This window comes from Leptonychotes weddellii, chromosome 3 (genome assembly GCF_054177405.1).
Source record: "Leptonychotes weddellii isolate Sample4059 chromosome 3, ASM5417740v2, whole genome shotgun sequence".
In the NCBI taxonomy this organism is placed as follows: Eukaryota; Metazoa; Chordata; class Mammalia; order Carnivora; family Phocidae; genus Leptonychotes; species Leptonychotes weddellii.
Genome location: NC_138371.1, coordinates 65689068 through 65703115, shown reverse-complemented (window position 1 = coordinate 65703115; position 14048 = coordinate 65689068). Strand labels below are relative to the sequence as shown.

The 14048-nt window shown below is 39.6% G+C and overlaps 1 protein-coding gene across 3 annotated transcripts in view; it reads right to left on the bottom strand.

Moving 5' to 3' along the window:
- WDSUB1 (WD repeat, sterile alpha motif and U-box domain containing 1) overlaps positions 1 to 4443 on the bottom strand; it is a 46968-nt gene extending 42525 nt beyond the window's left edge. Inside the window, exons 1-2 of one of the 3 annotated variants that reach the window (XM_081814416.1) lie at positions 4266 to 4443; positions 1545 to 1966 (exon numbers count right to left, since the gene is read on the bottom strand). In XM_081814416.1, the coding sequence (XP_081670542.1) occupies positions 1545 to 1942 (398 nt within the window). In that variant the 5' untranslated portion in view covers positions 1943 to 1966; positions 4266 to 4443. The remainder of the gene's footprint in view (positions 1 to 1544; positions 1967 to 4265) is intronic. The other 2 variants (XM_081814414.1, XM_081814417.1) reach the window with 2 other exon arrangements.
- Positions 4444 to 14048: the final 9605 nt, after the last annotated feature.

The window sequence follows — 14048 nt, the reverse complement described above, 5'->3', positions numbered from 1 at the left end:
CTGCTAAGCTTTGTTTCCTGGCAGTAATTAGAACCTTCTGCCACTGCCGTAGCTACTGCTGCTGGAACTGCCATAGTCAGCTTGGTTTCGTGGTTTGGCAAAGTATTGGCCTCCACCACCATAGGGGCCAGAGCTTCTGCCTCCAAAATTTCCTCCTTTCATGGGTCCAAAATTTGAGGATTGATTGTTGTAACTGCCAAAATCATTATAGCTTCCGCCACCTCCAAAGTTGCTTCCATCATTACCAAATCCGTAAAAACCTATTTTTATTGGAAAGCATGTTATTGGGGTCAAAAGTGCTTTCAACTTTCGTATTAAAATCACCCAGAAGCATCATCTTCAAATATAAAATATAAATAAAATATAAATATAAATTCTTTATGAAAAGAAAATGCTGTGAACAAGTCAAAATTATCTTGGGAAGATAAGGAAGCAATGTGCTGACAATATTAATTTTAATTTTCTCAATTAGGAAAAATAAACTGGTAAAAGCCTAATAATTAGTGCAGGGTCCCATGCAGGGCTTAAATCTACTGCAGTGTTATCTTTTTACAGCATACATTAGGGAAGTAATGGTAGAGAGGCAGAATTCATCACCTGATAAGTGAAAAAGAAAATTTCCTAGTTGACAGCTATATTGCATTCACATAAAAAAAAAACTTGAAAGAGATTCCATTCCTCCTGAGCTCTTTAAACGGTTCATTAACGCCACTTAAAACACATCACCTTCTTCAACACACAGACCTAAATCTAATGAGCAACAGTTGTTTACCAGCTGGCATGTGCTCTGAATGATTCAGGGGCAGGAGAAAGTATATTGGGCTATTTTACTTGGTAACATTTAAAAGTTTGTGGTGTTTAATGTACTTAAGGTCACTGAACTGTACACTTAAAAATGGTTAAAATGGTAAACTTTATGTGATATATATTTCACCATAACATACATAAAAGTACATAGCTTTCATGTTGGCAAGTTGCAACAGAACATTGCCAGTATAAATTAATTGGTGTATTTTCATCTAAAAGGAGTTTTTTCAGGTGGTTTTTTAAAAATATGGTAACACAACACCACACTTATCACAAGGTTCTTTCTTCTGGGGTTGATCATTTGCCCAGCAAGAATCCTAGTCAGGAAACAGCTGTGTTTCTCAGGTGAGACTTACCTACCATTACTCTATTACTGCGAATGCTTGAGTCATGAGTGACAAAAATAAAGCCTAAAATTACTGAATCTTATTCAAAAGACTATTTTCTTCATCTAGCTCTTAAAGTAGAAAACCATAAAAGTCTAACAAGATTAACCCTTATTTTATAAGAGAAGGACTGGAAATTTAAAACTCTCAGGGCCAAGAAAATCTACTACAAAAACCATATTAAACATGTTTTTATGACCTTCAGAAGACAGGTCAAAATGTCTTTTCTTGTGATATCTGAAAATTATCTGCTCCTTAAAGTCATCAAAGTATTCTGCTTTCTATTTTTATTTATTTTTTTGGCAGACTTGTTAATAGGGTTAGAAACGGAAAGGGTTTAAGTATTCATACCTATATAACTTGTATGTCTGGGCATTCCATAAAACAACCGTTCCATCAGCTGCCCCTGATACCAAACAAGTGGAGTCTGGGGAAAACCGGCACACCCTCACGGGGCTACCAGTAGGCTGTTCCATCACGGCCAAAGTCTCTCCAGTCTGAGTGTTCCATAGGACAGTGGTACCATCTGTTGAACAGGAAGCCAAAACATGTCCTGAAGGGGAGAAACAGCAGCAGTGGACAGCATAGGTGTGAAACTTCAATGGCGAGTGGGGCAGCTCGGTAAAGTCACTTAGGGAGTACAGGCGAATTGTTTTGTCCAAAGAGCAAGTAGCCAAGAGGGAAGAGGAGAACGCACAGCAGTTGACATCATCACCGTGATCGGCTAACGTGTGAATTAGTTTCACCATGTTCTTTATTTGAAGTAAAATGTCCTGCAATTTTTAAATAAAGGTTACTTCATCCTTAGAATCAAGTAAATGTAACTCAAATCCATATAAAGAGTCAAAATCAATTTAAGGATTTGCTCAGTCAAAGCTCCTACATTCATATTTTTAAAGGACAAATTATTATACCTGAGATAAGAATAATTTGGAGAGAAAACATCGATAAGACTATAAAGTTTGATGATGATCACAGTCACAACTGACACACCAATAAAGTTCCATTAACTCCTGAAAAAGAACCTTGTCAAATAACTTCAAACTGATTTGACACTGAACACCCAAAACATTGGGTATTTATTTCACCTCTGAAGCCTTTCCCTCAACTAATTACTTCTCAAAAATGCCTCATTCCAGATCTGCTAATCTCAACTCAAAAAGATTTTCCACTCTTAAACTGTCTCAGCTGCTCCTTCCACAGAACGGAGCCAAGGCTCTACAGCTCTGCCTTTGAGATGCATTAACTGTCCCGTTCACTCATAAAAACTAAGAAATGGTTTCATTCAAAATTTCAGCGGCAGTGCTGAAAGCTCCCATGTCATGGTCGGCCACCTTGTTTGATAAAGAACAAAATGGTATAAAAGATTCGAGGTGAAGAACCAGTTTAATAAATCCAAGGAAACCAAGAGAAGGAAACCAAAGAGAAAGAGTGGCAAAAAAAATGAACATAGCCAAACTGCACTTAAGAACAAATTTACAAATTTAGATTAAAATCCAAACCCTTCATCACAGCTTACAAAATGCTGTATGTATGATCTGGCTCTTGCCTGCCTACTTCTCAGATCTGAAGTCCCGCCCCTTCCCCTTTCCCTCATTTCCTTCCAGCCTGCCTGGTCAAATGGATTCCGTCTTAGATCTTCACAAAGCTGTTTTCCCAGGCTGAAATTCTCTTCCCTTTGCTTTGGGATCCTATTTCTCATTCAGATCTCAACTTCAGTGTCTCCCCTCAGAAAGGGTTTCCTAGTCTAAAGCAGCCACCCTCCAGGCTAATATATCACCCTGTTTTAATCCTCAGTGTAGCAATTACCACCATCTGATGTATTTATTTGTCTCCCCACCACTAAAATGTAAATTCCAAAGGAGTGGAGATCCTGTCCATCTTGCTCATTTCTGTATCCATAGTACATAAAACAGTGTCAGACACCTAACATGCTCAAATAAATATTTGATTATTTTTTTCCAAATCCACTTGAGTTCTACCTCTAAATTTCATATATGAACACAATATAAAATTATCAGAAAACTTAAAGCTACCAATACTTAAAAAATCCAGCAGTGGAAAAATAATGCAAAATGAAACAATAATCGGCCCTGAAGGAATAGGTATACTCTTAGATTGTAATTCATAATCCCTTGTTCCAATGTTATTTGCAGAACTCTTTACAAATAGAGCGTATCTTTTCCAATATTTATTGTATCCCCAAACTTCAGCCTCTTTTTTCCAAACATAAATTTCAATAACGTCTAAATAACACGCAAAAAACAAAAACAACCCACGAAATGTCCTGGTGGATTGTCACCTATATTACCGCACGGAAAACAAGCAAGATCATGAGGTCTTTCTGAAGAACTCCCAAATCCCAACTGTGCAAGTACACTAGGTAATCTTGCAAACAAACTTTGGCTTCCACACCCTTGTGGCACTCAGCTCCCTTTGCAGTTCTAGACCAAACAGTTGGAAGAACAGAGACATAATCACTTAAATGAACAGTCTGTTTTGAAAAGCACTCTCAAGCCTACCACCACCTGCCTCGGGGTGTGGGCATCCATTCAGCCGTCACTCTGAAGGCTCAATCCCTGGGCCGGTCAACTTACCGGTGTCGACACACGCATCCCTATCTAATCCAAAGCAAACGGAAATGTGCCCCAAATCTCCCCCAAATAAAGCCCCGAGACCTACGCCCCCCATACGCAGGGACCAAAGGTGTACCCCACTCTTAGAGCCGGCCGGGCCTCAGCGAACTGAGCCACCCAGGCGGGCGGGCGGACAGCTGACGGGGAGCCGGGCCTTTCTGGGCGGCGGCACCCGACCGGGCCCAGCTGCGGCATCCACGCAACGACCGCAGGCCCCGCCCGGCCTCCGGCCTCCGGCCTCCGGCCCCCGGCCCCCGGCCCTGGCCGCACCGCCGCGCCCCGCTCCCGTCCAGGTCCTGGCTGACCCCCGTCGCGCGCTTGCAACCAGACTGCGAGAACCACAGGGTTCAGACACCTTGAGTAGGGAGGCACCCCGAGTAGGGAGGCACCCCGAGTAGGGAGGCTCCCCGAGCTGATCCCAGCCGTGATCTCCCACCTGCCGCCGCCGCTGCTCAACCTGCCCACGGATGCGGCCACGTCCACCTCGAAGACCCAAGGCGCGCGGGATCCGCCCTCAGGTGCCCCCGGGCGCGCGGGGGCCACGTGACGCGCAGGTGAGGCGGGCGGGGCTGGCAACCGCTGAAACCCTAAGAGAAAGGAAACAGGCCCCGCCCCCGAACACGCCCCGCGCCAGCGCGCATGCGTGGCCTCGTACACCTCGGCTGCGGGCGTCTCTTAATTTTGGCCCTAGATCAGCCTGACTTCAGTTTTGGGAAGAATCTTTATTTGCAGTGTTTTCCCAGTTGGGGAAGCTGAAGTCCCAAGGCTTAGCGAGTGGTGCCTGAAATATGGTTTTTAAAGGTGGCATTGTATCAGCTGTCTCGTTATTGCCGCTCAGGGTTTTTGAATGTCCTTCCTCTCCGGTATTTCTCCCCTGTATTCTGTTCTCCTCGGACCTCCGTGATTGCTCTTTTCTGTTTAGGCTAGCTCTGTCCTCAGCGGTCCACAACCTGGTGTTTTCTGCCATCATCTTTGTACTAAGGTTTCCCACATCTCCTCAGGGCAGTCTGCTCGCCCCTGAATCCGAGGGCCCTGTTCATTGAACAGAAACCAACTCATAGGTACAGAAAACAAGCAGGTGGTTGCCAGAGGTGGGGGATGGGCAAAATACTGGAAGGGGATTAAAAGATACAATTTACAGTTATAAAATAAGTAAGACTCAGGGAGACAATGTACAGCGCCCAGCAACATCTGGTTGTGCCTGTCTCTCCACATTCTTGACAGACTAATATTTAATATTCACTAATTTGATGAGCAAATTGGTTATAATATTCTTTAAACTATGTAAAAGAAACTCCTGCCTACACATGCCAGTCGTTCAGCACAGAGACCTCGAGGCCGATATGGTTAGTTTTAGGGAAAGGCAAGTTCAGAGAGGGAAGCCTTCTTGTAGCTGGTCTCTAGTCTAATGAATTTGCAATTTATGAGATGTTAATTAAAATATCTCGCCAATATACTAGAAAAACATTTTAAGAATTTGTAGAGATCTTTGATCACATAAGTGAACTGGCTATCTTATTTTACAGAACAGATTGAGTGTCAAAATTGTTGGAACTTTAACTTAGAATCTTAAAGATTTGTATTTTATGCATTCTTTGTTTTATGTAACTGTGGTCAATAGTTAATCCTTATCTTTAATTTCCAATTATCTTTAATTTCCAATTATTTTTTTTTTAAAGATTTTATTTATTTATTTGACAGAGAGAGACACAGCGAGAGAGGGAACACAAGCAGGGGGAGTGGGAGAGGGAGAAGCAGGCCTCCCGCCAAGCAGGGAGCCCGATGTGGGGCTCGATCCCAGGACCCTGAGATCATGACCTGAGCTGAAGGCAGACGCTTAACGACTGAGCCACCCAGGCGCCCCTATTCTTTTTTTTTTTTTTAAAAGATTTTATTTATTTGTCAGAGAGAGAGACCGAGAGCGTAAGCAGGCTCCCTGCCGAGCAAGGAGCCTGATGTGGGACTCATCCCAGGACCCTGGGCTCATGACCTGAGCTGAAGGCAGATGCTTAAGGGACTGAGCCACCCAGGAGTCCCACCAATTGTTCTTTGTAATAGTGCTACTTAAGGAATATAGAAAACCATTTTACTTTTTAAGAAGATTTTTATTCATTTGAAAGAGCAAGCGAGTGCGAGAGCACATGAGCCAGGGAGAGGGGCACCAGGAGAGGGAGAAGCAGACTCCCCTCAGAGCAGGAAGCCGGAAGTGGGGCTCCATCCCATGACCCCGGTATCATGACCTGAGCTGAAGGCAGATGCTTAACCAACTGAGCCACCCAGGCACCCCAAGATTCATGGTTTTTTTTATTACATAAGAAGGTATGACAGACACTGATGTCCCTTTGGACAGTTCTCCTCTGGACAATTCTTCTGAAGTCCCCCAGCAGTCTTTCTCTCATGTGCCACTGCCCAGAATTGTATCACATGCCCATTTGTTAAGCAATGACTTTCAAGAGGAATGGAATTGCCATTAATTAAGATTCACTCTCCTGGAGCTAGAAAAGGGCCCAATTTTCCCTGAACCAACATATACAAGAGCGGACAGAAGGAAATAAGGAGACAAGACAGCTACTACATACAGTTAAAGTATTCCACATGGAAAATATCTATACAATAGAAAGCTATTTAACTTAAGAGAATAGATGTGAAAGTAAGCCACATCTCAATTACGTTATGCCTCAATCTTTAATCCTTAAACAGTATTATTTAGTATATTCACCAGTTATATTTACCAGCTAAATTTACCATACTTGGTTGGGTTTTTTTTTTTTTTTAAGATTTTATTTATTTGAGAGAGAGAGAGCACAGGCAGACACTTAGCCAACTGAGCCACCCAGGTGCCCCTGGTTGGGTCTTTTTAAATGTTAATATAAAAATAATGCACATTTGTTGCAAAGATATGATATATGGATAAGGAAGATGACAAAGACGTCATCTTCCCAGATTCTACCAGAGAAGAAAACACTGTGAACATTTTTATACATCCCTTCAGAATTCTCCCCATACTAAGTGCATTAAATATATTTTAACAGAATTACTATATTCTATAGTGTAACCAGTTTTTTCACTTAATTTACCAACATGAACATAGATCTACATGATAGTTTCTTTTTAAAGATTTATCCATTTATTTGAGAGAAAGGGAGAGTGTATACACACATGCGAGGGCAAGTGGGAGGAGGGGGAGAGGGAGAGAAGCAGACTCCCCCCCGAGCATGGAGCCCCAGCAGGGCTGGATCTCATGACCCCGACATCATGACCTGAACTAAAACCAAGAGTTGGACACTTAACCCAGTAAGCCACCGAGGCACCCTCCCATGATAGTTTTTGGTGGTTGAACAGAATGTTTTTAAAAAGTCACTCCTATATTAAAAAGAATTGAGATTTGCTATAATGAAAAGATTCAGAAAATTACCAATGCTGAAAGCAGTATTTTAAAAGGAGTTGTAAACATATTTTGAGAAATGGAGGAATCATTAGAATAAGTAGATAGCCTCTCAAAGCGTTATACTGTCTCCATACAAACCTGTGTTGTGTAAATGCCTCACTACCCTTTGGTGATCTAATGAACTCACTGAGCTTTCCTTTCACTTCAGAACCCAAGATATATTCTCAATTGGCTCTAAGCCTTAGGCCTCTATCATTCACTACTGAATTCTCCCTCAAGATTCACCATATTCTTTGATATCCACCACCCTGATTATTAGGGCTGTTTTTTTATTAAAGGAGATGGTAAGGAGTCTGTTCAGGGAAAATAAGAATACCCTTAGAAATCGAGCTTGATACTTTAACATATTTTAATTAAAAATTAATTTTTTTTAAAGTTCAAGAATGGGGGCACCTGCGTGGCTCAGTCAGTTAAGAGGCTGTCCCTTGATTTCATCTCAGGTCATGATCTCAGGGTCCTGGGATTGAGCCTCACATCAGGCTCCTTGCTCAGCAAGGAATCTGCTTAAGGATTCTCTCTCCCTCTGCCCCTTCCCCCTGCTCGCTTGAGCACGCACACTCTCTCTCTCTCTCTAATAAATAAATCTTAAAAAAAAAAGTTCAAGAATGAACTACATACAACTTACACCTCACAACACTTTTAGTCATCCAATGACAACAGCTCAAATGATTTTCACATGTATGGTCAAGGTAGAGAAACTATAAACAGATCTCAGATATTAATTTTGCTACTACCTCTCCCTTGATTTATTTTTTTTAAAGATTTATCTATTTATTAGAGATAGAGTGGGGGAGGCAGAGGGATAGGGAGAGAGAATCTCAAGCAGACTCCCAGCTGAGTGCAGAGCCCTACTCAGGGCTCAATCTCACGACTGTAAGATCATGACCTGAGCTGAAATCAAGAGTCGGCCACTTAACCGACTGAGCCACCCAGGTGCTCCTGCCTTCCCCCTTGATTTAAATGCCAAGGTGCAAAATTCTCTTCCAGTGAAGGTCCAGAGGATCCAAGTTAGCTTTTCCTCTAACCCTGTAGTTAGCTAACTCCTTACCCACCACACTTCCAAGCACTACTTTTGCTATAGTAACTCATAAAATCTACGCAAGTCCCAGCAATACCTAAGAATTCTCAATATTTCTATTCACCTGCATATACCTGAGCTTTTTCTTTAGCAATATCAGCTTTCCCAACAAACTACAGCAAAGGCAAATGTTTCATCTCCTGAATATCACGGGCTGAAAGTAAAATTTGGTGCCGTTCTTACAGTCCCTAGAAAGCAGATAGGGTTAGAAATGATACTTACATAAAAAAACAAAAACAAAAAACAAAACTGCAAACATGCACATTGAAGCTGCTAATATGAGTAAATTGCTTGATACTTTTCAAAACGTGGTATTCAAATTCAAAATCTGTAATAAATTGTTAGTGAAAAATAATACAAGCAAATATTGAACACTCATTGGGAGGTAGGGAAAAAGAATCCTCTTTCACTGCTGGTAGGTGTGTAGACTGGTGCAATCATCTGGAGAGCATTATGGTAATAGCATGGAACGTGTGCACATACCTAACCTGTGTACATCCTAGAGAAACTCTTATCACACACAGTCTGTTTTCTATTGCTGTGTAACAAATTACTCAAAACGGAGTGACTTAAAACAACAATACTTGTTATCTCATAGTTTCTGTGACTTGATAATTCAGTAACATATAGAAAGCAGTTCCATTGCTATATACTAATAACAAGCTATCAAACAAAAATGAAAAAAATAATCCCATTTACAATTGCATCAAAAAGAATAAAATGCCTAGGAATAAATTTGACAAAGGTGAAAGACCTGGAAACCAAATACTGTAAGTACTGATGAAAGACACAGGTAAGTGCAAAGATATTCCATGATCATGGATTGGAAGAATTAATATTGTTAAAATGTCCATAGTATCCAAAGCAATCTACAGATTCAATCCTCGTCAAAATACCAATGGCATTTTTCACAGAAATAGAACAAACAATCTTAAAATGTGTTTGGAAGCACCAGGACCTGGAATAGTCAAAGCAAAATCTTGAGCAAGAAGAACAAAGAGCTGAAGGCATCATGCTTCTGGATTTCAAAGTATAACCCAAAGTGATGGTAATCAAAATAGGATAGTACTGGCACAAAAACAGACACTTAGGTCAGTGGAATTGACGAGAGGGCCCAAAAATAAACCCATGCATATATGGTCAATTAATCTATGACCAAGGAGGCAAGAATACACAATGGGGAAAAGACAGTCTCTTCAATCCATGGGTTGGGAAAACCAGACAACTACATGCAAAAGAATGAAAGTGGACCATTATATTATGCCATATACAAAAATAAATTCAAAATGGATTAAAGACTTGAATATAAGACCTGAAACCACAAAACTCCTAGAAGAAAACATAGTAAGCTCTTTGACATCAATCTTAGCAATATTTTATTGGACCAGTCTCCTCAGGCAAGGGCAACAAAAGCTAAAATAAACAAATGGGATTCCATCAAATAAAAAACTTTTGCATAGTGAAGGAAATCACTAACAAAACGAAAAGGCAACCTACTGCATGGGAGAAGATATTTGAAAGTCATACATCCAGAAAGGGGTTAATATTCAAAATATATGAAGAATTCACACAACGTAATATTAAAAAAAATTAAAAATGGGCAGAGGATTTGAATAGACATTTTCCCAAAGAAGACATTACAGATGGCCAATAGCCACGTGAAAAGGTGTTCAACATCACTTATCATCAGGGAAATGCAAATCAAAATAACAGTGAGATATTACCTGACAGTGGTTAGATTGGCTATTATCAAAAAGACAAAATAACAAGTATTGGCTGGGATGTGGAGAAAAGGGAACCCTTGTATACTGTTGGGAATATAAATTGGTGCAGCCACTATGGAAAGCAGTATGGAGGTTCCTCAAAAAACTAAAACCCACCACATGATCCAGCAATTCCACTTCTGGGTACTTATCTGAAGAAAACAAAAACACCAATTTGAAAAGATATATGCACCCCTATGTTCACTGTAGCAATAGCTAAGATATGGAAGCAACCTAAATGTCCGTCAACAGATGAATGGATAAAGAAGATAAGGCGTGTATACACATACACACAAATATTACTTAGCCATAAAAAAGAATGAAATCTTGCCATTTGTGACAACATAGATGGACCTAGAAAGTATTATGATGAGAGAAATAAGTCAGACAGAGACAAATACTGTATGATTTCACTTTTATGAGGAAAACAAAAAAAAAAATAGAAACAGATTCATAGATACAGTAAACACACTGTTACCAGAGGAGAGAGGGGTTGGGGGGGCTGAAATAGGTGAAGGGGATCAAGAGGTACTAACTTCCAGTTATAAAAATAAAGTCATGGGGATGTAGTGTACAGCATAGGGAATATGGTCAATAATATTGTAATAACTTTGTATGGTGGCAGATAGTAGCTACATTTATCATGCGGATCATTTCATACTGTATAAAAATAGCAAATCACTATGATGTGCACTTGACACTAATATGTCAACTATCCTCCAATTAAAAAAAAAAATGAAACAGCTCAGGAGTGGCTTAGCTGGGTGGTTTTGGCTCAAATCTTTCATGAAATTGTAGTCCAGATGTTGGCTGGGGCTCCAGTCAACTGGATGACTGAATGTTTAACTTGGGCTGTAGGATCCACTTCTAAGATGCTGCAGTCATGTGGTTTACAAGTTGGTGCCAGCTATCGGCTGTTCCAGAGGGCTGCTAGTGTCCTCATAACATAATAATTGGGTTTACCCAGAGCAAATGATCCAAGAGAACAAGGTGGAAGCAGAAATGTATTTTATGACCTAATCTGGGAATTCACAGGCTATCACTCTGCCATATTATGTTGGTCACACAGGCTAACCCTGATACAATGTGGAAAAGGATTATACAAGGGCACACATACCAGAAAACAAAAATCATTTGGAAACATCTTGGATATGTATGACAACATTCACTGCAGGATTATTTGCAGTGGCAAGAAATTGCAAGCAACTTAGGTATTTTTTTTTTTTTTAAGGTTTATTTATTCATTTGAGAGTGAGTGAGTGAGCAGGAGTGAGCAGAGGGGAGGGGCACAGGGAGAGGAAGAGAATCCCCAAGGAGACACCCTGCTGAGCACAGAGCCTGAGCTGGGGCCTGATCCCAGGACCCTGAGATCATGACCTTAGCCAAAATCAAGAGTCAAATGCTTAACTGACTGAGCCACCCAGGTGCCCCTTAGGTTTTCATTCTTAAGAGAAATTTGAAAATAAAATGTGGTATATGCCTGTGATGCAATACCTTGCAGCAATCAAAAGTAATGAACTAGACTTACATATTATTTTTTTCAACTCAAAAGAAATAGAAAAACAAATTTATAGCATAATGTAACCGATAAAGTTTAAACAAAACCATTTTTCACACTATTTGTAAAGATACACATGTTGCTAAATATATAAAAGGTTAACTGGAAAGATATATTAAAAATATTTGTATGTGGGGGGAAGGAAATTGAAGAGTTGCTGAGTGAAGAAGGAAAAAAATAAAAGAAGGGCTTTACAAGAATAATGTGAAGAATGTGACATGACTTGAGGAGAGGAGTTACCTCAATTTTATATAGCTGAGGCTTAAAAAATATTTTTTTTCTCTTTAAGGTAGAGTAGTAGTATAGCCCATGCAGGTTTAAGAGATCTCACTGAAGCAAATTTCCTAGTAGATAAGGTTCTACTAGTTTCCCAGTGCTGTGTTTTTTTATGAGTCATATTCCTGTGGAAGGAAAATTTTGATTCTCTTAAAAATACCTCCTTTGTCCCCTTATTGGAATGAAATTCTTTTAACAGAACACAAACGTCTTTCATTACTCAACTGGAGATATCTAAGATACAAATAACCTTGAGAGAGGTAGCCCACACAAAAAAATTTACAGAAGGAGTAAATGATTGATACCAGATTTCCTTGAGGATGTGTTTACTGGGAGGCTAAATGAATAGGATTTTAAATTTCTTCAAAGGCGATGAGGATGGAGGTGATAGAAAAGAGAAGGAGCACAAAGGGGGTACATAAGGTACTAAGGACAGGTTAGAGCCTTCATAATTTAAAATTAGTACTTTTAACAAATTTCATTTTGGGGTTGAAACAAGAAAAAGGGATCACCTTGCATTTATGTAAGTTAGTTCTAATGAATTCAAGGTATACCCATAGGTTAAGTTTTCACTTAATTTTCACTATGGTTATCAATTAAATAAATATTAATTTACTCTCTACGTACTGTTTCAAACTGATGATTATTTTCTGTGTTTAATAGTAGTGCACTGTTCGGTTATTCTGGTTGGTTACTACTTGAGTGATAATCTAAATCTAATCATGAGGGCAAGCTAGTGTTTTATAATTTACAGAGCAATTGAAACTAAAATGGAGAAGGTTCAGGTTAAAGCCTAGTTTTTTTTTTTTTTTTAAAGCCTAGTTTATCTTAATTAAAGTATGTTGTGTTTACTTGTAATTCTGTGACAGCAGAGGGTTAGGAAAACTTTTCATATTTGAAGAGAACAGTGATACTGGTTTATTGAAGATATACCCAACCCAGGGCACTGTGACTGCAAGATTCATATTCACATAACAAATGATCCACAAATTGTTACCTAGATCAGTTGCCCTTTTCTGATCACGCCCACATCTTGAACAGCTACCCCTGTTGAGTAACAATGAAGACACTGGTCTAAAGGAGCCCATATTGACCAAGCTTTCCTTTTTTCAGAGATATCTTATTTATTTTTAAAAGAAAATTATCACTCTTCAAAAATTGTGCTTTATGTGTTTAAGTATTTTATTTCTCATTTATGAACTCCTCAGACACCAGACATATTATTATCAAGCTGCTTATATACCATCTAATATAAATTAACGTAAGCATGTATCATCCCTAAGGCACAATACCCCCATGAAGAAGACTCCCCATGGAGCATCTGGCATATCTATAAACACAAAAACCCAGACACTTTATTCACAGCACCACCTTGTTCTTTTCTTTACATGGTCTTTTTGATTAAGCACGAGCCCCTTGAGGCGTAAGTGCAATACTTGGTTAACAGAAACTGACATATTTACATAATAACAGCTGGTTTTCATATCAGTCTCTACAAACAATCTAGAAATTTTGGAAAATACTTGGTGGCTTCGAAGCATTTTAAAGTTAGGAACATTTTCTTCAAAACTTTTCTATTCTCTCTTCACTATTAAAAAGCCATTCTCTAAGGACATCATCTCAGGACCACTTCTCCACTAGGCTGTAAGCTCCATGAAGGGCCTGTGCCTGTCTTGTTCACCAGTGATTCCTCAGAGCCCAGCAAGGCATCAAATCCTATTTCATTAATGCTTGAATTTGTAGCTCATGACTTATTAGACTAATTGATATGATCAATTTTTCTTATTGACTACTGACAATTGGTTACATGTCTACCAACAGAGACATTTCTCATATCAGACCAAGACTTTTAAAATGTATTCTAATATTTTCATATTGAAAATGTGAAAACAACAACAAAATGTGGTCGAGAGAGGCTCAGGCGCTAATGAAAGGCACAGCACTTGACTTAAAACCACCCTCCTCCACCCAGCCCAATGTTCATTGAACTACACAGTCTGCCGCTCCTCCTTTAGGATTTTGTAAAAATCAAATTGAAATTAACTATCTTTTTGAAAAGAATATATATTCAGGCTCATTAAGAAAAACTAAAAAAC